This window comes from Protopterus annectens, chromosome 2.part0, assembly GCF_019279795.1.
Source record: "Protopterus annectens isolate FY-2018-M chromosome 2.part0, PAN1.0, whole genome shotgun sequence".
In the NCBI taxonomy this organism is placed as follows: Eukaryota; Metazoa; Chordata; order Ceratodontiformes; family Protopteridae; genus Protopterus; species Protopterus annectens.
In genome coordinates this window covers 1,253,093,222-1,253,120,109 of record NC_056728.1, presented here as the reverse complement: position 1 = coordinate 1,253,120,109, position 26,888 = coordinate 1,253,093,222, and the positions used below count along the sequence as shown (strand labels likewise).

The following is a 26,888-nucleotide window of genomic DNA, read 5'->3' as shown; positions in this document are numbered from 1 at the left end:
CTGAAAGAAAGAGCATCCACTTTCCAAGCTGTGTGATGAAACCTCTTTGTGCAAAACTTTGGCAGCTGGTGGTTCAGTGGAGAAGCGAACAGATCTATGTCTGGAGTTCCCCAGGACACTGTCAACTTTTGAAATACATGAAGATCCAGTTTGCACTCGTGGGGATCCATGATTTGTCTGCTTAACACATCTGCTAAGGAGTTCTGTGCTCCCGGCAGAAACCTTGCCTGAAGAGTTAGTTGCAAGCTGAGCGCAGTCTCCCATAAAATCATTGCTTGCCTGCACAATGGGTAAGAATGTGTTCCCCCTTGTTTGTTGATGTACCACATGACAGTTGTGTTGTCTGTTAGAATCAACACCTGCCCTGGAAGAAGTAACTCCTTGAAAGCCATTAATGCAAACTGGACTGCTAACATCTCCTTCATGTTGATATGTAGATGCTGTAGTCTGGCAGGCCACTTGTCTTGTATCCACTTTCCATTTAGATGAGCTCCCCAAGCAATGTCCGAGGCATCTGTCGTTAAAATCTGACTCGCCTCTGGCCGGGTCACAGAGAGTCCCTTGTTTAGGTGACATTCCTGAGCCCACCACAAAATTCTTTTTGAAGGCAAGGTATTATTTGAATGACAGTATCCAAATCCTGGCAGTGCTGTGTCCATACATTTTGAGATACCATTGTAGCTTCCTCATATGCAGTTTGGCATTGGGAAGCACCAGAATACAAGATGCCATGAACCCTAATGCTTGAAGGACTGTCCTTGCAGTCAGCACGGACTGATGAGATAGTTGATGGAAGTAAAGTGATAGACTCTGTTGTTTGTCCGGGGTTAAAAAGGCCATCTGGGCTGCTGTATTCAGTCTCACACCCAGAAAGCACATGTCTTGAGAGGGTACTAGACTGGACTTTATTTCGCTCACAGAATACCCTAGGCATCTTAGCACTGCTATAACATACCCAGATGCTGTAGAAGGTCTTCCTTTTCTTGAGCCAGAATCAGGCAGTCGCCCAAGTAAGGATAGATTTGAATTCCTTGTAGCCTGAAGTAAGCTATCACTGGAGACAGAACCTTTGTGAATACTCTGGGCAGTAGATAAGCCAAAGGGCAATGCAGAGAACTGATAATGAGAATTTCCAGCTCGAAACGCAGATACTTCCTGCAACTTAGTCTTATAGGCACATGAAGGTAAGCTTCCTTGAGATCTAAAGTTACCATCCAGTGATCTTTGCCCAGCAGAGGTAAAAGCTGTTGTAACGCCAACATCTTGAACTTGGGAATGTCCAGATAAGTGTTGAGGATAGATAAATCCAAAATTGGTCTCCACGTGTTCCCCTTCTTTGGTACTAGGAACAGGCGAGAATAAAATCCTAGGCCCCTTTGTGATACAGGGACTGGCTGAATGGCCCCTATTTGGAGTAACTGAGAAATTTGCTTGTGAGCCTCTTTCCTTTGTGGAGGAGGAACGCCTGGCATGCCTTTGAAAGGGGCAATGTATGGAAATAAAACCTGTAACCGTGGTGAATGATATCCAACACCCATCTGTCTTGAGTAATTAAATCCCAATTTTCTTTGAAAAGAGACAGTCTTCCTCCCAAAGGAGCTGCCAGACGAGAATCTACTGGCAGCTGAAAAGGCGGGTCATTGGGTCTGTTTACGAAAGGACTGACCCCTGCCCTCACCAGAAGTCTGAGCAGGTGAACTCCTGTTCTAGGCCTAAAAGAACCTTGAGCTCTGCCCCTACCACGCCTAGACCTACCCCTAGACTGGGAATCATAAGCAGGATATGTCCAACCCTTAGTAGGCCAATTTCTACTAAACTTGGTGGCTGCACCTGCAAAAATCTTTAACAGTTTGCATAGACTTAGCTTTGTCCTCCATTTTCTTTAAAACTGCTTCCACAGGCGAACCAAACAACACATCAGACTGTAAAGGAGCATCCAAAATCCTTGTCTTAACATGCTCAGCTAAATTCTGATCCCTCAACCAGGCATGCCTGCGAAGAACAGAACTAGTGGCAGCCACCCTCGAGGAGGCCTGTACAGCATCAAAACCACATTGCAAAGAATGCTTACCCACTTGTTCAGACACATGAACTAGATCCAGCAACTCTTTACACTCAATACCTTCCGCCAAAGCATCCACCTTAGATTTCAATTGTGAAAGGAGATAATTTTGATATTTTAGCATGTGAAACTGACAATTCAACGCCCTCATGGCTAAAGTGGAAGAAGTATACACTTTCTTTCCCCATCTATCCAAAGCCCTTGCCTCTATCAGTGGGAACAGGGTTTTTAACAACAGAGGCCTTAACACCTTTAGGTCCCTGAGAAACAGTTTCCGGGTCTGCCGTAGGACTCTTAAAAAGATACTTATGAGCTTCAGGCACCCTATAGTACCTATCAGGTTTAACAGGAGCAGGAGGCAAGGAATCAGGGTTCAAGGAAGCCTCTGCAAAAACATCTTCTACCACATTCAACACAGGAGGTATAGCTAAGGGCCTATGCTGGGGTAAAAACAAGAATTCCCTAAGCCTTTTCCTAGAATCAGAGTAATCTTGGCCTTCCCATTTAAAGTGCTCCCGCATGGAATGCAGAGTCTCTGAAAATGAGAAATCCTCAGGAGGAGAAGCTGTAGGAGTGGAATCATCCACATCAGAATCAGAATAAGGAGGATACTCCTGCAAGTCTTCCGCAGAAGACTCAAGCCTCTGAACACTGTTCCAAACTCTCAAACTCAGGTTCCACCCTAGGCCTCTTATCAGGAGGGGGCATAGAACCTCTAATCACAGTAATCAAATCTTCTGCCATTTTAAGCATATGTTTCTTAGGCACAGAACCTGAAGTGCTAGGAGAAGCCTCCACTGAAGCTAAACTTGGCCTACCTCTCAAAGAAGTTTTGGAAACAGAAGGAGAGGCTCTAACTACCTTGGGAAGAGAGGGAAGAACAGTTACCTGAGAGGCCCCTCAGCCTGGCCTACCTCCTGAGAGGGCACATCCTGTAACAGTAAAGTCTCTGCCTGAGACTCCAAAGAAACTCCTGGCAAAACCTCTGACTCCACTGAGCCTTCTAAAGAACCGGCGTCCGGGACTGCCGGTTCATCAACCCTAGGCTTTGCAGTTTTATCCTTGCGCTTCTTGGATGAAGCGGCGCCGAGCATCCGACGGCATTTTATAATTACAACGCTTCCCAAACACTAACCTGGCACAGTCTAACCTTCTCTTAATAGTGCGTTTGTTAAATCTAGCACAAGAGCGGCATCCAACAACGTCGTGCTCAGGCCCTAAACAAGGTATACACAAAGTATGGTAATCCCTATGAGGTATCCGTTTCCCACAAGAAATACAGTTATTCACTTTTTCTGACATCCGGTTAAATACTGAGGCAAGAAAACCAAAACGTTCCCCAACGGGGTACTTAGCCAACTTTGATTCGGTCTGAAACTCCGACTTCAGAAAATTTCAGAACGCCAACCTGCACTCGCAAAACTGCTTCTGCATCGGACCACGCGGCAAAAAAGACTGAGGATATGACGTCGGTCATGCGCATTAGTACCCTGACGTACTGACGTCAGTCTAATGCGCCCTGACCGACGTCAGCCATATACTTTGGTATTCGGGCCGACTGGACAGCGGACTACCCAATAGTTAGGACTGCAGCAATGTGGAACGAAGAACATCCTTGAGTAGATTCCGGATCCTTGCTGGTCTGCTGGAACTGGCTGAATTGCTCTTTTTGTAAGCAGTTTTGAAATTTCCAAAACCGCTAGATCCCTTTGAGCGGGTGGAACATCTGGAAGGGATTTTTTTGGCTGATTTGGAATGCGAAGAAAGGGGATAGAATAGCCTTCGGAAATGATGGACTGTACCCATTTGTCTTGAGTCAGGGATAGCCAGGCTTCTGGGTACAGTGACAATCTTCCCCCGACTGCCTCCGAAGATGGGCAGTCGGGCAACACCTCAGGGATGCTGAAAGGGCTTGTCAGGGAAGGCTTCCCGATCGCCCTGGTTCTGCGGACCCCCCCTGCCCCTAGGGCGACGTAGAAAAACGGACTCCGACGGCAGAAAGGGTCTTGCCATCAGTCTCGCACCTAGTCAAGGTTTCTTTCACTTGAGGACCAAAGAGGGATGATCCATCAAACGGGGAGTTAGTGAAAGACGTCTTGAAGGGGTCCGCAAAATTGCATAGCCGCATCCAGGCATGCCTACGTAAGGCCACACCTGTCCCTGCGGCTCTGCTCGCTCCATCAGCCGCGTAAGAAAGAAGGCGCATGGAGGAGTTGGTTATGGAGTTAAGGGTAGCCAGCTGCGTGTTCATCTTATCTTGAAACCCGCAGCTGTAGGGTCCTTAACATTTCACTCGCTTCCTTGATCAAGTCCCTTTGAAGACGAGTAAAATGGCACAGGTAGTTCAGCGAACGCATGGTAAATGTCGCTGGCGAGAACATCCGCTTCCGTACCTGTCCATGGACCTAGATTCCTTGTTAGGTGGATGGACAGGTACTGAAGGATCAGCTAGCTCCTTCTTAGTGGCAGCAGCTACCACCATAGCATCCACAGAAACTCCTTTTGTTAAGAACTGTTTGTCTGCTGGTGCCGTTATGAACTTGGAGGGTCTCCTGGGAGTGGGGTCCACTGAATCAGGACCCGACCATGCCTTCTTAGCAACCACCTGCATGAGGGGGTCAAGGGGACACCCAGGAGGTGGAAGGGCGAGAGCCAACGCCTCAAGATACACAGATTCGTCCTCTGAAGGGTTGAGGGCTGGCCAATTCCCCTCTGTTTCAGGATCTCTAGGATGTCTGCAAATGAGACATCTTCAGAAGGGGAACGGGGGGAACCCTCAGAATCATCCAAATCTGTGTCTGACGTGATGGACTCAGGTGAGTCAATGTGTTTCCTCTTACACTTCCTCTTCGAGGGGCTCTTCTGCCAAATCAGGAGAGGCCTCGAAGAGGATGAAATCCCACAGGGGGTTCCTGAGGAGCTGGCTCTCTGCGGTCCGGGATGAGGGAGTGAGTCGACTTAACCTGAGGCACTGTAGAGGGAGGGGCGGACGGAACCGACTGTGGAGTAGAGCCAGGCTCTAACACACTCCGCATGACCTCGAATGCACCCCTGTCAGGCAGAGCCAGAGGTCCCCGCTCCGAGAAGCTAAGAACCCCCCTCGGCACCGACAGTGATGGCTCCGAGGCCGATGTCGGAGCCGAACTCACCAGCGCCGAAGCACCGAGAGGGAGAGGGGGGTCGGACAAGGGTCCGATGCCACTCACCCCCTCGGAGCCGACGAGGGAAGTCCGGCGCCGAGATTCTTCCAAGGAAGAAATCGGAGCCGACGACGGAGCCGAAGACAATTGTATCGACTCCGACGCTATCACAGTCTCAGTTCCGACGTGACCCGGCTCCGAGCTCAAGAGAGTCGAAGGAGGAATATAATGATGGACCGGGGCAGGCATCGACTGATGAGTCGGGCTCTGAAGCATCTGGGCCAGTGCCTCGGACTTAAGAAGTCGACTCACTACCCTCTGAAGGTCATGATCCGACAGCCTCGATGACCTAGAGGAGTGAGATCTTTGGCTCCGTTCAGACAGCAGGGGAGATCCTGGAGCCGAATGAACGGAGCCAAGAGATGGTGACCTGGACCTCTTCCTAGTTGTCGGCTCCGAAGGTCTGGTTGGAGCCGACACGGGAACTTCTAATACCTCGGCTCCGGCCGAGCCGAGGAGCCACAGAAACTGTGGACTGAGACTTATCGGCTCCAGCCGGAGCCGATGAAGGCAGAGGTTGAGAAACCTTAGGTCTCGGCTCAGTTGTTGGAGCCGAAGACCTAGATGCCTTAGAGGGCTTCCCTGTAGAAACAGAAAGGGAATCCTCTGGCTTGAGTAAGCCTCTTAATATCAATTTATTTTTTCTTTCCTGCAGGACCCTGGGGCTGAAGCCATGGCACACAGCACAGGAGTCCTGCAGGTGCAAAGGTCCCAGACAGTAGACACAAGAAGTGTGAGCGTCTGTCAGAGACATTTTCTGACAGCACGCATCACACTTCTTGAATCCGGAGACCTTTGCTTCCTTAGACATTTTTTTAACAGGTGTAAACAAACACACACACAAACACACTAATTACACCCTGTCAAGTTTAAATTATAATAAAAACCACTAACTAGGATTTTAAAATAATACACACACTCCACTAGGGAAAGAGAAAAGGCCTGTAGGCCCAAGGGAAGAACCTAAAGTTCTTGAGGGAAAAAAACGGGAATTTTTTTAGAAGGGGATAAAAATTTCTCTAAACTAAGGGAAATAAGTAAAAATATTAAAATTAAAGGGGTTTTGATAGACTAAATTACACAAGAAAAAGTCACTTACCAAGAACCGGTAGAAAACCAACCTCGATAGCTGTAGCGGCAAACGAGATCTGAGGTAACTCTCGCCTAGCATTGTGGGATATAAGGGGAGCCTCGAGCCGGTGGAACCAACTCTCGAGCTTTTAGAGTGGCCGAGTCGGAGCCGAGGTCGGCTCCGAACCCATCCAGCAAGAATGAAGGCGAGATAGACAACTTAACATCAGAAATTTCAGAATCCTGGTCAGAAGTATCATAAGCGAATTCAGTCCTAGGTCTCTTACAGGGAGAAGGTTGGCTTCCCCTGATTAAAGTAACAAGGTCTTCAGCCATTCTTATCATTTATTTTTTAGGCATAGAGGCCTGACCATGCGGTTTGGGTGTCAGTTTTCTAGGCATGGTTCGAGTTTTAGGCCTTGAAGAAGATGGCTTTGGTTTAATATGCAAGTCAGTAGGCCTGAATACGCTTTCAGAAGCCGGTGCCTGCACAGTGGCTCCGGACCCATCCAAGGTAGATACATCCTCAGGTTCCACAGTTGAAGCATCTCCTGGCATACCGGACTCTGAATGGGTCTCAGTAGAGGCCTGCAAATCTGAAGTAGCGGGTATCAGGTGCTGCGAAAGCACCTCACTGAGTACCGGCGAACTGGCTTAGGAGAAGCGTCGTCGGCAGCTTTGGACCTAGGAGGCCTGTCTCTGTCTTTATCTTTGCATTTTTTCGGAATGTCGGTAGTCAGATGGCTTACCGAAGACATATCTGGATAATTGAACAGAGTACCAAAATATTTAGAAGCGTAAATATACTGACGACAAATAGTCCGTTGCTTAAATATGGCACAAATCCGACAGCGAGGTACGTCGTTGTCTGGGCCTAGGCAAGGAATACAGTACGAATGGAAATCTTTATGATGTATTTGCTTTCCACAAGAAATACAATTACTGACTTTTACTGACATCGGTTTAGAGCAAGAAAATATTTCCCCAACGGGGGTACTTAGCTTTAGTTGAAAACTTTGGTTCTGAAACTCGAAAACAAAAATTTCATGAGTCGGCCGACCGGCACTTGCGAACTGCTTCTGCTTTGGGTACCGCACGGCAAGAAAGACTGATGTAATGGCATCAGCTGCATGCTTTATACCCTTGAGTACCTGACGTCACAGAAGATGAAACAGCAACCGACGCAGGACCCAAGACTTTGATAATCAGGCCGACTGAGGGCTACTGCAAGCAGATAACCAAAATGTGATGACTGCAACAGTTAAACACAAAAAACATCAGGTTGTACACTAATCAGGTGGGGCACTGTATTATACCTCTTGATCCAGAATCAGACCTTTAGAAGATCAAAACCAGACGCAACATCATGAGGTGGAGCAAGCTAACATTACAACTATGGGGGGAATTTTTTATCTTGCTCTGGGAGTTTCATCCACAGCCAAAGACCCTTGAGATTGAATCTGCAAACTTCTTGGCCAGCCACCAAGGGGTAATAAGGTAGAACTTTAGTCTTTATTCTTAGAAGTTTATGCTCAAGAAAAATAATCTTCTCTACCCTCCCCATTACCAACCAAGAAAATGTAAACATTTTTTACCACCTCAGCCAAGAAAGTGCAAATTTGTTCCAATTTACTCAGCCTGCTAGGGCACAGTGGTTAAGGAAGAACCTGATTCCAGTGACTGGCAGGCCAAAAGACGACAAAAAAATGTGTGCTTGAGTGAAAGACTGGTGATCTCTGCAAGTTAGGCAACAAAGTGATGTTCAGGTTTGCACATGTGAACGGTGGTTTTCAGGACAACACTAACCTGTACAAAGACCTGACTGGTTTCAGTCCATGCTCTCTAAGAATGTGCTATAATCAGCAAGGGGAGATCACACCAAACATCACAAAAATGTCCGACATCAAAGGCCTGCCATGACAGCCCAGATCCTCTTCAACTTTGACCATCAACCCTTGCTGGACCTAGGAGGGCCTGGGGAATAAAGCATTGTGCTATGACAGCAACCACCAAGCATCAGCAGCACGGCTTCTGATACACCTCCCCTGGTTTAGGCTCTGTCATGATTATATCCTGGCTTTATGAAAGGGACAGGGAGGTGCTGACACTCCTGGTTGCCAGAAGTTTCTCTAGCAATGGTCTCTCATTATCACCCTAAATTAGAAAGGTGGTGCAAACTTAGTGCCTTGCTTGTCATGGGAAAGCTGGTAACACAAGACTGTTCATCTTAGGACACAAATGCCTCCAAGGAATGTGTGACAAACATCTGTCATATATCATGTACTTATGGCTTCCTGGAACTGGCCACGGGTCACTTCCGCCAATTCTACATCCCAGTAGGTACTCTCTCCTACCATCCTAAAAGGTAACGTGGTTCAAAAGTTTTTCCCTCCTTCAGCTTATGGTTACTAGGCTGAAACAGTACTTATGGCAGTGCTTCACAATGTGCTCCATTCTCAAAGATGATGGATGCTGACGTTGGTCCTGGATTTGTTGCCTTATAAGGTTAAACACCCAGCAGCATTTTCACTTTGATTATGATCCAAGTTCAAACTATGTGAGAATTTATACAGGCAAACAACGGCCCTGTTTTCAAATTATAAAATTTTACAATTTGCTATGCTGCAGAAGCTTGCACTGACCTTGCTGCTTGAAGTCCTGGTTTATAGACATTTGTCGGTGAGGTGAACTCTGATTTTAATGGTGGTGTCACTGCCTCCTTTTCTGTACCTCTGCCCTGTTGTACCTACAATACAAAATTGTATTTGTTACAGTCTTTTCATGAGTCCATGTGTTTATTTCATCTGGAAAGCAAGAAACTGCTAGGTCAATATAAACTTTGTACAAATATCCACTCAAGCAAATTATTTTTTCCTCTGCACTCCAAGCCAGACAATTAAGCTGCAATACACATCTCTACTGTTTTAACTAAATGAAAAAAGTTACTTAGAAGACATTGCTCATTTTTCAAGGAATAATGCATGAAACTTTCTAAACATACAATATAGTTCTTAAACTTACACCAGAACTTTAGAAATGCTGTCACCAGGTTTCCTAAAACAAAAGGCCACAATGAGCAAATACTTAGAATTTGGTGATGCAAGTGCTACAGAGTTCAACTTCTGGCAAAGGAACTTCAAAGTTTTTTTTTTTTTTTCCCAAACCAACTTTCTGATGGTCACCAAATCATAATTTTATTACAGGGGTTCGTTACACTGCATTAAGATCCAAAGGTCATAACCAAAACACCGATTCTAATGTACATGAATGTGCTAAGTGACTTGCCCAACAGTACAATATTATCTCAAAGGACTCCAAGACTGGACTGTTCCTAACAGACAGCAGGAGTACATTCCTTGATTTAACAGATTGTGCAACAAACTTTGTTGTCCTCGCAGTATTACTTTGCTCTAAACTTTTTAGCAACTTATTTCCATCCAAGGTTCACTGCAGTATGTATGATATCTATGCTGAGTAATACTGATAGTTCTTAAACAGAGCTCTATACCCCTAATATAACTGGCCTCTCAACAATCTGCAGCTATCAGAATACAATCCTAAATGTTGCTACATTTAATTATACTTCATATTGCTACACTGAACACTTTTCAAACCAAGTAAAACACCTTTAGAATAAATCCATTCATCCAATCCACAACCCCCTTTTCCCATTTTTGCACATGGGGTCTGGGTGCCACTTCAACAGTAACAATAAAGGACATAAATTATATTCTATAGTAGGCCTACCCTAAGTATAATATACCTTTTCTTCAGTACATCACTCAACACACACGTAGTGTTCATGTAGTTTTCCACTGTACCAGCCCAATTAGTCCTTAATACCTTACCATTACCAATGGATGCATTTAATGAAAAGGATATAGTACTTCTCACAAGAACTCCTAAATCCTTAATTGTCTAATCATTTAAAGTAAAACGTTCTAAAGTTATATACTCACCCTAACGTGTTGTCTGTTTCCATCTTTCCTCAACCTATGGGTCTTCTCAGAGTCAGATCAGACTTTGGCCACTTTCAAGTTTTGGATTCGGTGCTCAGGCTCCTCCCTTTACCCATAATTACCAATATTGATCCAGCTGCCTAAGATAGAATTTGCCCACATGAAAAAAGTAGGCAAGTACTTAGAATCTAATAAAGAAATAAAAAACAAGGTGAAACAATTGGTCTTGATATGGACCCTCTAGAAGCCAAAGCTAAGTCAGCCACAGAAGTCCAGGAGTTAAAAAGGCCAAATATCACACAATACATGGAAGGGGGAAGGAGGGTGGGAAGTTGAGGAAGGCTGGAAAACAGACAACACAGATCTAGCCTTATGTTGATTACATAACTTTCATACCTGATGTCTTTTCTGTGTTTCTCAACATGTGGGACAGAGTCCTCCGCTAATGTAATACTTGGATGGTATTATGGAAGGACAATGGAGCACAGCTGAACCAAAAGAGGCTCTTCAGCTGGATTTTATGTCCAACTTATAATGTGAGATGAAGCTACAGACCTTGGACCAGGTAGCAGCAGCACAGAAGTCATCTAGAGGTACTCTGAAAAAGAAGGCTGTCAACAAAGCTACAGATCTAGCAAAATGGACTTTTGGAGGTAAAGGCAGTAACGAACCTTTTTTTTGTAAGCATGAGATATACAAATCAGACAACCAACAGGAGACCGCAAACGTGGATACTTCCTTCACAATCTTGACAAGGAGTAAAACAAACGGATACGCTTTTGTCCAATGTACATAGAATATTACTAGATGTTCACATTTAAGTGTGATGTGTACTCACCTTTGTTTTAAACTTTTGGGAAAAATACTGGGAGATTTATAGATTGCTTGAGAAAAGATTCAGAAGCCACCTCTGGAAGAAAAGAATGGTTAGTTTTCATGCACACACTGTCTTTGCGAAAGACAATATATGGAGGTTTTGCAGATAAGATATGGATTTCAGAAATTCTAGCAGACGTAACAGCAAGTAAGAACAGTGTTTTCCATGATAACATTTTTAAATCGTCTTTGGCAGTAAGTGCAAATGGAGGGCTAGTTAGGGCTTGAAGTAAAATGGTAATATCCTGGGGGAATGATCTCTAAGCAGGGGCTGTAACAGAAAAGTTCCTCTAAGAAAGCCTTTAGATAGTCTTAATGATACAATGGGCATGTGATTCTTGACAATGTGAAAGGAAGATATGGCTGCTAACTGTACTATGATAGTGGAATAGTTGGCTGCATTCTGAAGAAGACAGGCTAGACACACCAAGACTGCTGGAAGAGAAGCCAGAAAAGGATCAAGATCATCCTCAACTGCCAGATGGAGAACCTTTTCCATTTATTTTTGTAAATCTTGTGTTTAGAAGGTTTCTGAGAAGAAGACACAGAATATGAACAAAGGATGAAAACCTGGACTGTCTAGCCATCACTGGAACTGCAGAAACCATGTGGTCAACTTGAGGGACTGAAATGTCCAGGTGACACGAACAAGATGGGAGTGTATGCAGATCTGGAGCTGTGCCCAGCACCCAGGGAGGGTGTACTAGATGAGGCCATAGGAGGGGAAAAGTACAGTTTTGTACCTACCATAAATGTAGATGTCCGATAGGTATGCATCTGCAGTCATCACATATGGGTTTGTCCTGCCTCAGGCAGCCCTTCGGTCGTCTGGATTCCAAAGTCTGGGTCCGGCGTCGGCTGATGTCGCACTTTCCCCGACGTCAGAGCGCCTGGGGTATAAAAGCATCAGCAGACGCCATCTTCCTCAGTTTTTCTTGCCCCAGGTGCCCTCTAAGGAAGGCTAAATTTGGAGAGATGCATTTAAAAATCCAAACATGCACAATAATATAAAAACAAATACACCATAATAGATCACCCCAGCTAGCTATAAGAGGGGTAAGTACCCAAGAAATACCACAGAGGGGAAGGAGGGAGGGTAAACCTGACTGCAGATGCATACCTATCGGACATCTACATTTATGGTAGGTACAAAACTGTACTATGTCCTTCAAGGATGCATCTGCAGTCATCACATATGGGTAGAATACCATAGCCAATCTGGGGTGGAGGAACTATGTAAAGGATGGTGTAGCTAAAATGCCCTGCAGGTCTGCCATAGCAAAGCCTGCTCTGGATCTGGAATATAAAGGTAAATTGTAATGTTTGGCAAATGTATGCACGGAGCTCCATGTAGCAGCTTCTAAAATGTCCTTGGTAGCCACCCCTCTTAAGAAGGCCGTGGAGGTGGCTGTGGCTCTCGTGGAATGAGGTCTAATGTTAGCTGGCACAGTTTTTCCATGAAAGGAGTAACAAAAACGAATGCAATTCCTTATCCATTTTGAAATTGTCTGTTTGGAAATTGCTTTTCCTTGTGTATCAGCAGCATAAGCTACCAACAGCTGGTCAGTTTTTCTGTAACCTTTAGTTCTGTCCAAGTAGTAGCGCAACTGTCTGTGTATGTCCAGGGTGTGCAAAAGTTTCTCCCCTTTGTTTTGTGGATGTGGAAAGAAGGTAGGCAAGTGAATAGCCTGATTTAATGAAACCCTGGATACCACCTTTGGCATAAATGTAGGATTGGTTCTCAATGAAACTCTGTCCTGATGAAAAATAAGAAATGGCTGTACTGCCATAAGGGCCTGTAACTCAGATACTCTTCTTGCTGAGGTTATGGCCAGAAGGAAAGCAGTCTTCCAAGACAGGAACTGTAGTTCTGCAGATGCTGCTGGTTCAAAGGGAGGCAGTGTTAGTTTTTCCAACACGAAGTTAAGGTCCCAAGTAGGTAGAGGTGGTTTCCTTGGAGGATTGATGTTTTTGATTCCTCTTAGAAACTGTCTTAGGAGAGGATGAGAGAAGACAGGTGGATCAGTATTGTAACTCTGCTGAAATTGCTGAAGCATGAATTTTAATGGAAGAGTAAGACAGACCATTGTGGAACATTTCTGCCAAGTATTCCAGGATATGTGCCATGTTCATCACCGTCACATCTAGGCCCTTTGTGGTGTTCCAAATGTGAAATCTTTTCCATTTTGCTGAATATGCCTTTCTTGTGGAAGGCGAGCTTCCATAATAATATCTTTCACTCTCTGGGATAGCTTGTCCTGAGGAGGAGTCAAGATATTTTCCAGGCTGTTAGTTGCAAGGTTTTTAGGTTGGAATGCAGAGTTTTGTAATTGTGCTGTGTCAGTAGAAGTGGCCATAGAGGAAGAGGCCATGGTTTTGTGCGTGACATGCTCTTTAAGAGTGGGTACCAGTGCTGTCTTGGCCAGTCCGGAGCTATCAGAATCACTTTTGGCTGCTCTGTCCTGATCTTCAGTAAAACCTTGGTCATTAATGGGAGAGGTGGAAATGCATACACTGTTAGAGTTCTCCAGCTGAAAGAGAGGGCGTCCACTTTCCATGCTTGTGGGTGGTATGTCCTTGAGCAGAATTTCTTCAGTTGATGATTGTGGGGGGAGGCAAAAAGATCTAAGTCTGGCCTCCCCCATGATTGTGTTATCTGTAGAAAGATGTCTGGGTGCAGCATCCATTCGTGTGCATCCATGACATTTCTGCTTAAGCTGTCCGCCAGTATATTGTCTTTCCCTGGCACAAACTGGGATTGTAGCTGTATATTGAGTTTCAAGGAAAGTTCCCATACATTCATTGCCAGCCTGCAAAGAGGATAGGAATGGGTGCCTCCTTGCTTGTTTATGTACCACATAACCGTGGTGTTGTCTGTCCTTATAAGCAGATGGCCATGATGCAGAAAGGGTTTGAAGGCTTCGACTGCATGCATCACTGCCAGCATTTCCTTTTGGTTTATGTGCATGCGTAGCTCTTTTTGTGACCATAGACCTTGAATGCATCTGCCCTCCATGTGCGCTCCCCATCCGTGGTCTGAAGCGTCTGTTGTAATGGTCTGGCTGGCTATTGGTTTGCTGAAAGGCAGACCCCTGTTTGACTGGCTTGCTTGAGCCCACCACAGAAATTCCTTTTGAAGGCATGGAATGAGTGGTATCAAGGTTTCCAGGCTGTGACTGTGCTGAGTCCATAAACTCCTTAGGTACCATTGTAGTTTCCTCATATGTAGTCTTGCTTGCGGAATCAGAAGGATGCAAGAAGCCATGTAACCCAGGGCCTGCAGGATTTTCCTTGCAGTCAGCTGGGTTGTCTTGTCAGATTCTTGAAGTAATCTGGTAGTTGGCTTTGTTTTTCTTCTGTGAGGAAAGCCATTTGGGTGGTTGTATCTAGATCTGCACCCAGGAAGGTTATTCTTTGGGATGGAAACAGTCTTGATTTGTGAAAGTTGAATGTATATCCCAAGGCCTGAAGTAGGTGGATGGCATAATTCAAGTGTTTTACCAAAGTTTGCTGGCTGTCTGCTTTTATAAGGCAGTCGTTCAGATATGGGTATATTTGTATCCCCTGAAGTCTGCAGTGTGCAATTACTGATGCCAGGCATTTCGTGAATACTCTGGGCGCAGTAGATAAGCCAAAGGGCAATGCTGAGAATTGATAATGCTCTGACCCTGCAAGAAATCTGAGGTGTCTTCTGCAACTTTGTCTGATAGGGACATGCAGGTATGCCTCCTTGAGGTCTAGAGTTACCAGCCAAGACCCCTTGCCCAGCATGGGAAGGAGCTGCTGTAGAGTCAGCATTTTGAACTTTGGCACAATGAGATAAGTATTCAGTGCGGACAAGTCGAGAATAGGCCTCCATTGTTTTTCTTTTCTTGGAACAAGGAATAGCCTGGAATAAAATCCTTGGCCTTGTTCTGAGAGAGGAACCTTTTCTATAGCTTTCATTTGTATTAAGCTGGAAATTTGTTTCAAAGCCTCTGCCCTTTGATTCGGTGGCAGGTCTGGCATGCCCTTTCTTTTTGGTAATGTGTGGAAATGAAACCTGTATCCTTTGTCTATTATTTGTAGTGTCCATTTGTCCCTTGTAATACTGTGCCAATTTTCTGAGAAAAAATAAAGCTTTCCGCCCCAAAGGTGCTTCCAATTGAGCCCTGGTTGGCGGTGTCAAAGTAAAGTCATTGAGCCTGTCCTTGTGCAGCAGTTGAAGGTCCTGCATTACCTCTCTGGTTGGGAGGCTGCCATTGACGTCCTCTGTAGGAGCCTCTAGCTTGCCCTCTACCTCTAGCACGCCTGTTCTTGTCTCTCTGAAACCTTTCTGTGTCTGGAAAGGACCAATTCTTGGAAGGCCAATTCCTGCTGAATCTTGGTGGTTGTACTTGGAGAAAATCTTTGACTGTTTGTACGGATTTTGCCTTTTCTTCAAATTTCTTTAGGACCTCCTGAACAGTGGAGCCAAATAACTTTTGCTTTTCCAAAGGAGCATCCAGCAGCTTTGCTTTAACATGGTCTGGCAGAGATTGTTCCTTCAGCCAAGCATGCCTACGTATGACTGCGCCAGTCATAGCTGACCTACATGAAGCTTCCAATGCATCATAACCACATTGCAAGAAATGGTTGCTAACCTGTTGTGAGTTATGTACCAGATCCTGAAGTGACTTGCGGTCTAGGGGGTCAGGAGAAGACAGTTTTTTATGCAATTCATCTAACAAATACTCTTGGTACTGTATCATATGAAATTGACAATTTAATGCCCTCATAGAAAGAGTAGCAGAAGTATACACTTTTTTACCCCATCTCTCTAAAGCTCTGGACTCCCTTTCAGAGGGGAGAGGATTTTTAGCAGTGGAAGCTGCAACCCCTTTAGGGCCCTGGGAAATAGTTTCTGGATCAGCAGAGTGGGCCTTGTAAAGGTAAAGATGCGAGTCCGGGACCCTGTAGTACCTATCGGGTTTAGCAGGAGCCGGAGGGAGAGAATCAGGGGGTGTGCTAGAGTCAGAGTACACATCATCAATGACATTCAAAACAGGAGGAATAGCTAAAGGTCTATGCTGAGGCAAATGTAAAAAGGTCCTTAATCTTTTCCTGGAATCAGAGAATTCCTGGTCCTGCCATTGGAAATGCTCTCTCATGGTGTGTAGTGTCTCCCCAAAGGAAAACTCTTCAGGAGGGGAGGCCGAGGGAATTGATTCCTCTGCATCAGAATCCTCGTAGGCCGAAAAAGCCTCCTCCTGGTGGTCCGAGAGAGTAGAGCCATCAGAGGCCTCATCTGAGGAGTGGGGATCAGAGGGCTCAACCCTGGGCCTTTTGTCTGGAGGAGGTTGAGAGCCCCTAATTAAAGAGATAAGATCCTCTGCTAAGCTTAGAATCTGTGAACCAGTAGAGGGTCCCTGAGGGATAACCTTGGGAGGCAAAGCTTTTGAGAGTTTAGCAACTTTAGCCCTGGAGAATGCCTTAATGGACACGGATGCAGGAGGCCTGGCTGCACCACGTGCTGGTGTAGATTTGTCTAAAGGAATGGTGTCGGAAGGTTCCAGGACACCAGTTTCTGTTGGAAATTCAATGACCGACTCAGCCAGGGCCTCCGGGACCGAAGTAGTCGGTTGAGCGGTTTCGGTAATTGGAAGTACCAAGGACTTTGTTTCAGCCGAGACCGAGACACTCGCAGTAGGCCTGGCCGTGGTTTCAGCCGAAACCGCGGCCCGCATGTGTCGGTCCTTGTCCTTCCGTTTCTTAACTAAATGAGAAGTCGGAGTCTCTGACGGCATCTTATACGAAAAACTAGCCCCAAAAAATTCCTCTGCAAACTCCGCCCGACGTCTAAGAGTGTGTCGGTTGAAGGAAGCATAGGCTGAACAGGCAGAGACGTCGTGGTCTGGGCCTAGACAGGGTAGGCAGTAAGAGTGGAAATCCTTATGAGGTATTTGTTTCCCACAAGTTAAACAATTATTAACTTTATCTGACATCGGCTGAGGCAAGAAAGGGTCCCCAATGGGGTACTTAGCTTTTTGAAGTCTTCGGTAGCTGAATTACAGGAGCTGGCCGACCGGCACTTGCGAACTGCTTCTGCTTCGGGCACCACGCGGCAAGAAAGACTGAGGAAGATGGCGTCGGCTGATGCTTTTATACCCCAGGTGCTCTGACGTCGGGGAAAGTGCGACATCAGCCGACGCCGGACCCAGACTTTGGAATCCGGCCGACCGAAGGGCTGCCTGAGGCAGGACAACTCATATGTGATGACTGCAGATGCATCCTTGAAGGACATCCATACTTGACAAGGCTAGTAAGGGACTATTAAGATGATTCACCTTCTCTGCCACAGTCTTCTGTAAAAATTTTGAAATCAAAGGAGTGGTAAGGAAGGCATAAAAGGAGTCTTGTGGGCCAAATGTGGGTCAGTGCATCTCTCAGCAACCCCCCCCCTCTTGGGGGATCAGAGCAAAGCTAGTTACGAAAATAAAATTGCCAAATATTCCAAAGATAACCACAAGGCATTCTACAGCTATGTCAAGAATCTAAATGGCAATGCTCAGATCTGCGCTGAGCTACAACAGAATGGCATTAAATATACTAATCCCAAGGATTTTGCCAATATCCTGGAACATCGATTCAGTGCAAACTTCACCCCCCCTCACCCCCCTAAAGGGCCCATCTCAATACCAAAAGATTGCCAAATAATGGCCAAACAGGTAAAAAAAACACACTCTCCACAGCTAAGAATACAGCATACATGGGACCAGACGACATCCCAGCTGTGTACTACATGAACTATAAAATGAACTGTCACCTCACCCACGTGTCATGTTTAATCATAGCCTCACCTCGGGCTGTGTGTCCAATGAGGGGCGCACAGCTACAGTTATCCCACTTCACAAGGGGGGAATTCACCTTGAATCCTGGGAACTACCGCCCCACCAGTCTGACGAGCCTGATCTGCAAGGCCATGGAACGTATCATCATGGAACTTGTAGACAAAGATATTGGCAACCTTGAAACACTGGACCCCACCAAGTTTGAGTTTGTGAAGGACCGATCCTGTCTCCTGAACCTGACTGACTTCTTCGAATCAGTCTCCAGAGTTGTGGACGAGGGTAAGACTGTCCACACAGCCTACCTGGACCTTGCCAAAGCCTTAGACACCATCCCCCACTCTAGAATCATAGATAAACTTTCTCACTCAATGGTTGCCAACTGCCTTACTGACAGAACCCAAACTGTAAAAGTAGCTGACTCCAAATTCAGCTACAGACAAGTGGAGTAACCTCAGGGTTCAGTCTTGGGACCGCACTTGTTTGGCATCTACTTCTCTGAAGTACAGGCCAACACTAAGGGATGCTGGCTAAGAAAGTTCGCAGACGACTGCAAACTGGGAGCCATTATTGAATCCCCAAATGATGTGGATATTCTACAAAAGGGCCTTAGAGAAACAGATGCTTGGTGCGAGAGACATGGGCTTAAGCTTAATGCCAAGAAATGTATAGTTATTCTCTTTGGGAAAAAACATGTACCTGTAAATTACCACATAGGTAGCAGTACACTAAATACCGAAAGTGTGATAAGAGACTTGGGGACAAAGGTGGACAGTGGTCTCAACTTTGATAACCACATCACCACAACAGTCAGGAAGTCCTGTGTGGCACACCTCATCACTAAGGGCTTTTCATACAGAAAAAAAGGAGGTCATTGTCCCACTGTACTCATCCCTCATTAGACCCATTATAGAATACAATGCCCGGTTTGGTATGTACCTCTCAAGACATCTGCAACAACTGGAAAGGCCGTAGAAATACCTCACTAAAAGAATCACAGGCCTAAACCAGATCCCCTATGCTGACTGTCTAAAAAAACTCCAGCTATACTCTGCCGCATATTGTCTACTCAGAGGCGATCTCTGCTTAACATACAAGGCCATGTCAAACCCAGAGCTGTTGGACATGCTACACTTAAATCCCAATCCCTCAGAGCCACATGCTCCAGGGATGTAAACCTTGTCATCACAATGAACAAAACATGCTGGAGGGATAGGTCCCTGACCCAGAGACTCCCCAGACTCTAGAATAGACTGCCCATACATGTCAAGCAGAGCGCCTCTTTGGCCGTCCTCAAAAGGAACATTGACGATTGGATTGGAGATAGGAAACTCACCCCGGGGATCATGTCAGTCGCCCTGCTAGACAAGGGTCCAGGGAAGTAAATATTGTGGGAAGAAATAGCCAGGGAATTGTTATGGCTAGGCTTGTATAGGCCCTAGGGCTGATCGCCTAGTACCAACCTAAGAACCTACAGCAATGTGCTGCATTTGGTGTTGGGGAGATCAGATCAAAGCAAGGTTGGCCGCAGTGACTGAATATGTGCTCTGTGACTACTGGATTGAAAGACCACTTGTTAGGGAAAAGGATAGACCTGCTCAACCTGACTACTAACACACTGGGACTTCCCCAGGATATGCATTGCTATTAAAAAGCAGTGAAAAAATATCACCCACTGCCACACTCTCATGGCCTCTCGACATAACAGATTAGATCTGGTTCTTCCCCATTTGCTGATATGCCAGAGGACTGTCATTTTGTCTGCCTGAATAGATATTACATTTGAAGGGAGAGATTCCTGAAAGGTCTGCAACACTAGAAAGACTGCTCTCACCTCCAACACACTGGAGTAAAGACTGACCTCCGATTGTGACCATGCACATTTAACGGTCTTTCCCAAGTAATGCCCCCACCCCAAGGGGGTACCATTCGTGGTCACCATGGCTTGGGGAAAGGAAAGGTTAAAAGGATGTCCTTGTGAAACATGTGGAGACTCCATCATTGAATGTGTTTTGTAGGTCTTTGTTAAAGATATGTGGAAAGACATGAGTTGCTGTCTTATCGACCACTGGACTGCAAGAGTCCACTGCACAACTTGCATGTAGTACCTGGCCAAAGGAACCTGAGTGTTCAAAGCTGTCATACAGCCTCAAAGACAGAGACTTCTGACAGGATAAGATGCTTATGGTTTAAATGTTAAATGGATATGATTCTTGCTTGCGGAAGTTTTACAATATGGAGCCTTGTGTCCAACGGAGTTCCTATAAACTCAAGATTGAGCTGGGTGAAGTTTGGACTTTGTTAGATTCACTGTAATGTTTAGGTCTGAACAAAAATGGTGCAAGGAATCCCTAGCTTGGGTGAGTGGATCGCTGGTACGGGCCATTATAAGACAGTCACCCAAATAAGGTAATTCCTGGAAGCCCTACAATTGGAGATGAGCTACTAATACTGAAATATATTTGGTGAACACCCAGGGAAGGTGTGGTGAGACTGAAGGACATAATTCTGAACTGAAAATGACCATCTTCCAGATGGAAGCAAAGACACTTCCTGGAGTGTTTATCCATCTTTATTTAGTAGTACACATCCTGAAAATCTACCAAGCATATCCAGTCTTTTTTTTTTTCAGGAAAAGGAAATAGACTGTACTAGGACTATGAGATTTTGTTTCTCTTACAAATTTGTTCAAGTAACGCAGGTCTAGAATTGGCCTTAGGTCCTTATTTTTCGGCACTAAAAAGAATCTTGAGGAAATTCCAGATCCTCGTTAGTTTGGTGGGACCTCTTGGATGGCTCAATTGTTTAAAAGCTTCCTTGTTTCTGAAATGGCAGCTTCCCTTTAAGAGGCTGGAACATCTGAAGTCTTTTTGGGGCTAAAGTGGGTGTGTAGAAAAGAATGAAGTATTATCTGCTTATTATCCTCTGCACCCATTTGTCTTGCGTTATGGGGGTCCAGATTGTTGGATGCAGGGTAAGTGCCCCCCCTCCCCAGTCACCAGAGTGCAGCAGTGGGGGAACCTGTTCAGGAACCTTGAAGAGACTTCAGAGAAAGGACCACTAAAAGCATTGATTCTGCAGACTTCTGCCCTTAGGACGATGTCCATTACAGGACTTCTCCCCCTCTGCCGTGCGGGGCTCTGTCTCCAGAAGCTTCAGGTAAAATTCCCAGGGATTTGCAGAACCAGATTTTCTTGTCCCCGTTTTGATTCCTGGAAAAGATTCTTTAAGGAGTGGAAAACATGACCCCTATGGCAGAAAGGGATTTACATTCTTTTTCACTTCTAGATATTGTGTCCTTCACTTTTGGACCAAAGAGGGTCGATCAGTCATAAAGCTCTTTCACAAAGGAGGTCTTAAAATGTACAGTAAAGTTAGAAAGCATTATCCAAGCAGGTCACCTGATGGATATGCCTATGCCAGCTGCTCTAGATGCACCCACGCACCCTCCCTGGCATTTGAGAAAAGGCACATAGATACTAGACATGGACTGGAGGATAGCTAGCTGTGCATCAATGGACTTTCTTTGATCTGCAGGCAAGGTCTCTGGCACAGATCTGAAGATATCCTTGGTCAAATCTCTCTGAAAACGGGTAATACGTGCCAAATAATTCAATGTCCTCACTGAGAAGGTAGAGGAGGGCATAGGCTTGCTTCCCAAATCTGTCCAGCACACAAGACACCCTGCTCTGTGGATGGACAGAGGAACTTTCTTCTTTTAGCTTCTTTTCGGTGGCTAATGCCTTCACCATGAAATTTACTGCTGGGGCCTTGCTTCAATGGAGATGATCCTTACGAGTGATGAGGAACTTAGAAAAAAAAGGGGGGGGGGTAAGGATTTTTGACACGGGAAAGGGATAATGGCAATCAGTCGACAATTCCACTGATGCTCCTGCTTTATGTGGTGGGATAATATCTGTTTTGTCCACAGTCTGTTTCCATGCAATTCCAATCCGGACCTGTTGGTTAGTAACAATACAGGGCAGGTTATGTCATCTGCAGCAAAGTATTCAGCAAGAAGTTGGTTGGCTGCTAATGTTGTAGGTTTCAGTTGCAACAGTTCTATTACTTTAGTTGGGACTGGTTATAGAGAAAATATTAATGCATTATTATGAATAAACTGAAACGTATCTTTAGTGCTGCAGATGTTACTTGGATGAAGTGAAAGATAAATGTCTGAGCACTGTTTTGTTTCATTTGTTAGGGGATTTAGCTGTGTAGTTTTTCTGGTTTCAGAAGTCCATTTGTGGTGGTCAAACAACCTTTTGGGTTAGAAAAATTATAATTTTTGGAGTTAAAGTATAATTTTGTCATTTCATTTTCTGCAACCTGTGGTTTCTTGAAGAGATATCTCAGCTGTGTGTCTGCTTGGAGGTTTTAGCTTTGACTTTATAGCATTCTTTACATGCTTCATCTCTTTCTTGCATTACTTGTTTGGTATCTGTAGTAAAGACAAAGTGTTGGACTAGATCTGAGACTTTTTTTCCCCCTTAGGGGTGGCCTAACTACTAAGACCTGATGGAAAAAAATTTCAATTTTTCAACTGCTTGATCTAGAAGCTATGTCTTTAGGGAAGACCAGTTGCTTTATGTGTAGAGGTAAAGGATTATGAAATAGGATGCATGACATGTTTTTATAGCTTCCGGTGCATTGCTGGATGGCATATGATGGATAAAGAAGTTATGTACTCACCATAACGTTCCATCTGAGTAGTTATACTTCATTTTCTGCAACCTGTGGGTATTCGGATCCATATCGGATCCGAGTCGGCAACATTTTCCAAGCATCTGCTCCAAGCTCCTCCCCTTACCCACAATCCCTCAACTCCTACCTTCCCTCAGATCGAGTTTGCCACTATCCAAAATAACAGCAACTCAATAACAGCACTAACCTAGAACAGGTTCGGGGGAAGGACGGTGGGACGGTTGCAGAAAATGAAGTATAACTACTCAGATGGAACATTATGGTGAGTCATAACTTCTTTATCTGAGGTAATTAACTTCATTTATCTGCAACCTGTGGGACAGAGTCCCCAGCTACCAAAACACCTGGGAGGCCCTCATGGAAGGATATTCCTGAGCACCGCAGAGCCAAAGGATGCTCTCCCTCTAGAGATCAAATCCAACTTATAATGAGAAATAAATGTATGTGACCTTGCCCAGGTCGCTGCTGAACAGACATCATCCAGTGAAACCCTAGACCAAAAAGCAACAGAAGTTGCCACAGATCTGGTTGAATGAGCTTTAACAGGACCAGGCGGGGACAGGCCTTTGTCCTAATAGACTTGCAGTATACATTGTGTAATCCATCTAGCTAAGGAGACCTTGGATATGGCTTTGCCCAAAAAGGGTCTAAGAAAAGGACACGAATAACAGGTCAGACTTATGAAAGGGTTTAGTCATATGTAAACAGAAACAAAGTTATGAACATCTAGCAAATGCAGTTTATATTCACCCTTGCTCTGGAAATTTGGAAAGAAAACAGGCAGGTTAATCATCTGATTAATATTTGATTCAGAGGCAACTTTCGATAAGAATGAAGGATTCGTGCAGAGCGAAACCTTGTCTTTATGAAAGATCAAGTAAGGGGGCACGGCAGACAAAGCTTGGATCTCAGAAAAGTACAGTTTTGTACCTACCATAAATGTAGATGTTCGAAGATCCACATTGCTGCAGTCCTAACACTTGGGTAGTCCGCTGTCCCAGTCGGCCCGAATACCAAAGTATAAGGCTGACGTCGGTCAAGGCGCATTAGTCTGACGTCAGGACGTCAGGGTACAAATGCGCATGACCGACGTCATTTCCTCAGTCTTTTCTTGCTCCAGATGTCAGAAGACCCTAAAAAGATAAGGCCAAAACCAAAAAACACCAAACACTCCTGTACCAAACATATGTACAATATATACAAATTTACAAAAGTACAACCCCACCCACACAACCACCTCTAAACACAGAGGGGAAGGAGGGAGGGTAAATTGGACTGCAGCAATGTGGATCTTCAACATCTACATTTATGGTAGGTACAAAACTGTACTATGTTCTTCATCTCACATTGCTGCAGTCCTAACACTTGGGTAGAATCCCAAAGCAGAGGTAAGGGAGGCTGGCAAATCACAAAGAAGCTGGAGCTGACAACATGCCCTGCAAAACAGCCGTGGCAAAACCAGCCCTAGATTTAGAGTAGAGAGGAAGGTGGTAATGCTTAGAGAAAGTATGCACTGAACTCCAAGTAGCTGCCTCCAAAATATCCTTAGTTGCCACCCCCCTTAGAAATGCTGTTGAAGTGGCAGTAGCCCTAGTGGAATGAGGCCTAATCCCAGCTGGAATCTCCTTGCCATGATGGGAACAACAAAATGCAATGCAAAACCCAATCCACTTAGAAATAGTTTGTTTTGACACAGGCCTGCCCTGAGAACTCAAAGCAAAAGAAACAAACAACTGCTGAGACTGCCTAAAATCCTTAGTCCTGCTTAAATAATAACGCAACTGCCTGTGTACATCTAAAGTGTGCAAAATCTTTTCCCCTTATTTTGGGGATCTGCATAAAAAGTAGGCAAATGAATAGTTTGGTTTAAAGCCACACTAGAAACCACTTTAGGCATAAAGGAAGGATTAGTACGTAAAGATACCCTATCCTTATGAAAAATCAGGAAAGGCTCAACCGCCATAAGGGCCTGCAATTCAGACACCCTTCTTGCAGAGGTAATGGCTAACAAAAAAGCAGTCTTCCATGACAAATATTTCAATTCAGCAGTAGCTGCAGGCTCAAAAGGTTGTAGAGTGAGTTTCTCCAACACAAAATTGAGGTCCCAAGCAGGAGTAGGAGCTCTACGTGGGGGTCTTATATTTTTTGCCCCTCTAAGAAATTGCTTGAACAAAGGATGAGAAAACAATGGTGGGTCACAATCATAGTGAGCTGAAATTGCTGCAGCATGAATCTTAATGGAAGAGAAAGACATCCCTTTGTCCAATAACTCAGTAAGATATTGAAGAGCCACACTCAAATTTGGCTCAGAAACATCCAAATCCTGTGCTGTACACCAAAATAAAAATCTCTTCCATTTTCCTGCGTACACTTTCCTTGTACTAGGTCTTCTGGCTTCCATAATCACATTCAAAACTTGTTGAGGAAGCTGAGACCTGCTATGGTTCAAAACAGAATATGCCAGGCTGTTAGATGAAGAGAGTGAAGCTTGACATTGAGTAGATGCCCGTCCTTCTGAGACAATAGGTGTGGAATCAAAGGTAAGGGCCATGGAGGCTTCCTTACCAGACTCCTCAGCAATGGGTACCAATGCTGCCGAGGCCAATCTGGAGCTATTAAAATCATCCTTGGCTTGTCTTGTCTGACCTTTAGGAGTACCTTTGGGAGGAGAGGCAGAGGTGGAAAGGCATACACATGAAGATTTTTCCAACTGAAAGAAAGAGCATCCACTTTCCAGGCTGTGTAATGAAACCTTTTCGTGCAAAACTTTGGCAGCTGGTGGTTTAGTGGAGAAGCGAACAGATCTATGTCTGGAGTTCCCCAGGACACTGTCAATGTCTGAAATACATGAAGATCCAGTTTCCACTGTGGGGATCCATGATTTGCCTGCTTAACACATCTGCTAAGGAGTTCTGTGCTCCTGGCAGAAACCTTGCTTGAAGATTCAGTTGCAAGCTTAACGCAGTCTCCCACAAAATCATTGCTTGCCTGCATAGAGGATAAGAATGTGTTCCCCTTGTTTGTTGATGTACCACATGACAGTTGTGTTGTCTGTTAGAATCAACACCTGCCCTGGAAGAAGAAAATCCTTGAAAGCCAGTAATGCAAACTGGACTGCTAACATCTCCTTCATGTTGATATGTAGATGCTGCAGTCTGGCAGGCCACGTGTCTTGTATCCACTTTCCATTCAGATGAGCTCCCCAAGCTGTGTCTGAGGCATCTGTCGTTAGAATCTGACTCGCCTCTGGCCGGGTCACAGAGAGTCCCTTGTTTAGGTGACATTCCTGAGCCCACCACAAAAATTCCTTTTGAATGCAAGGTATTATTTGAATGACAGTGTCCAAATCCTGGCAGTGCGGAGTCCATACATTTTTGAAATACCATTGTAGCTTCCTCATATGCAGTTTGGCATTGGGAAGTACCAGAATACAAGATGCCATGAACCCTAAGGCTTGAAGGACTGTCCTTGCAGTCAGCCCGGACTGATGAGATAGTTGATGGAAGTAAAGAGAAAGATTCTTTTGTTTGTCCGGGGTTAAAAAGGCCATCTGGGTTGCTGTATTCAGTCTCACACCCAGAAAGCACATGTCTTGAGAGGGTACTAGACTGGACTTTATTTCGTTCACAGAATACCCTAGGCATCTTAGCACTGCTATCACATATTCCAAATGCTGAAGAAGCACGTCCCTTCCTTGAGCCAGAAGCAGGCAATCGTCCAAATAAGGATAGATTTGTATCCCTTTTAGCCTGAAGAAAGCTATCACTGGAGCCAGAACCTTTGTGAACACTCTGGGCGCAGTAGATAAGCCAAAGGGCAATGCAGAGAACTGATAATGAGAATTCCCAGCTCGAAAACGCAGATACTTCCTGCAAATTAGTCTGATAGGAACATGAAGGTAAGCTTCCTTGAGATCCAAAGTTACCATCCAGTGATCTTTGCCCAGCAGAGGTAAAAGCTGTTGTAACGTCAACATTTTGAACTTGGGAATGTCCAGATAAGTGTTGAGGATAGACAGATCCAAAATTGGTCTCCACGTGTTCCCCTTTTTTGGTACTAGGAACAGGCGAGAATAAAATCCTAGGCCCCTTTCTGGCACAGGAACCGGCTGAATGGCCCCTATTTGGAGCAACAGAGAAATTTGCCTGTGAGCCTCTTTCCTTTGTTGAGGAGGAATGTCTGGCATGCCTGTGAAAGGAGGCAAGGTATG

The 26,888-nt window shown here is 45.1% G+C and overlaps 1 protein-coding gene across 3 annotated transcripts in view; it reads right to left on the bottom strand.

Annotated features, from left to right (window-relative positions):
* Window positions 1-26,888, bottom strand: part of FIP1L1 (factor interacting with PAPOLA and CPSF1) — a gene marked incomplete in the record, with an annotated part of 1,650,449 nt that overhangs the window by 1,146,975 nt on the left and 476,586 nt on the right. For all 3 annotated transcript variants that reach the window (XM_044061425.1, XM_044061426.1, XM_044061427.1), the window contains 1 exon segment: window positions 8,976-9,079. In XM_044061425.1, the coding sequence (XP_043917360.1) occupies window positions 8,976-9,079 (104 nt within the window).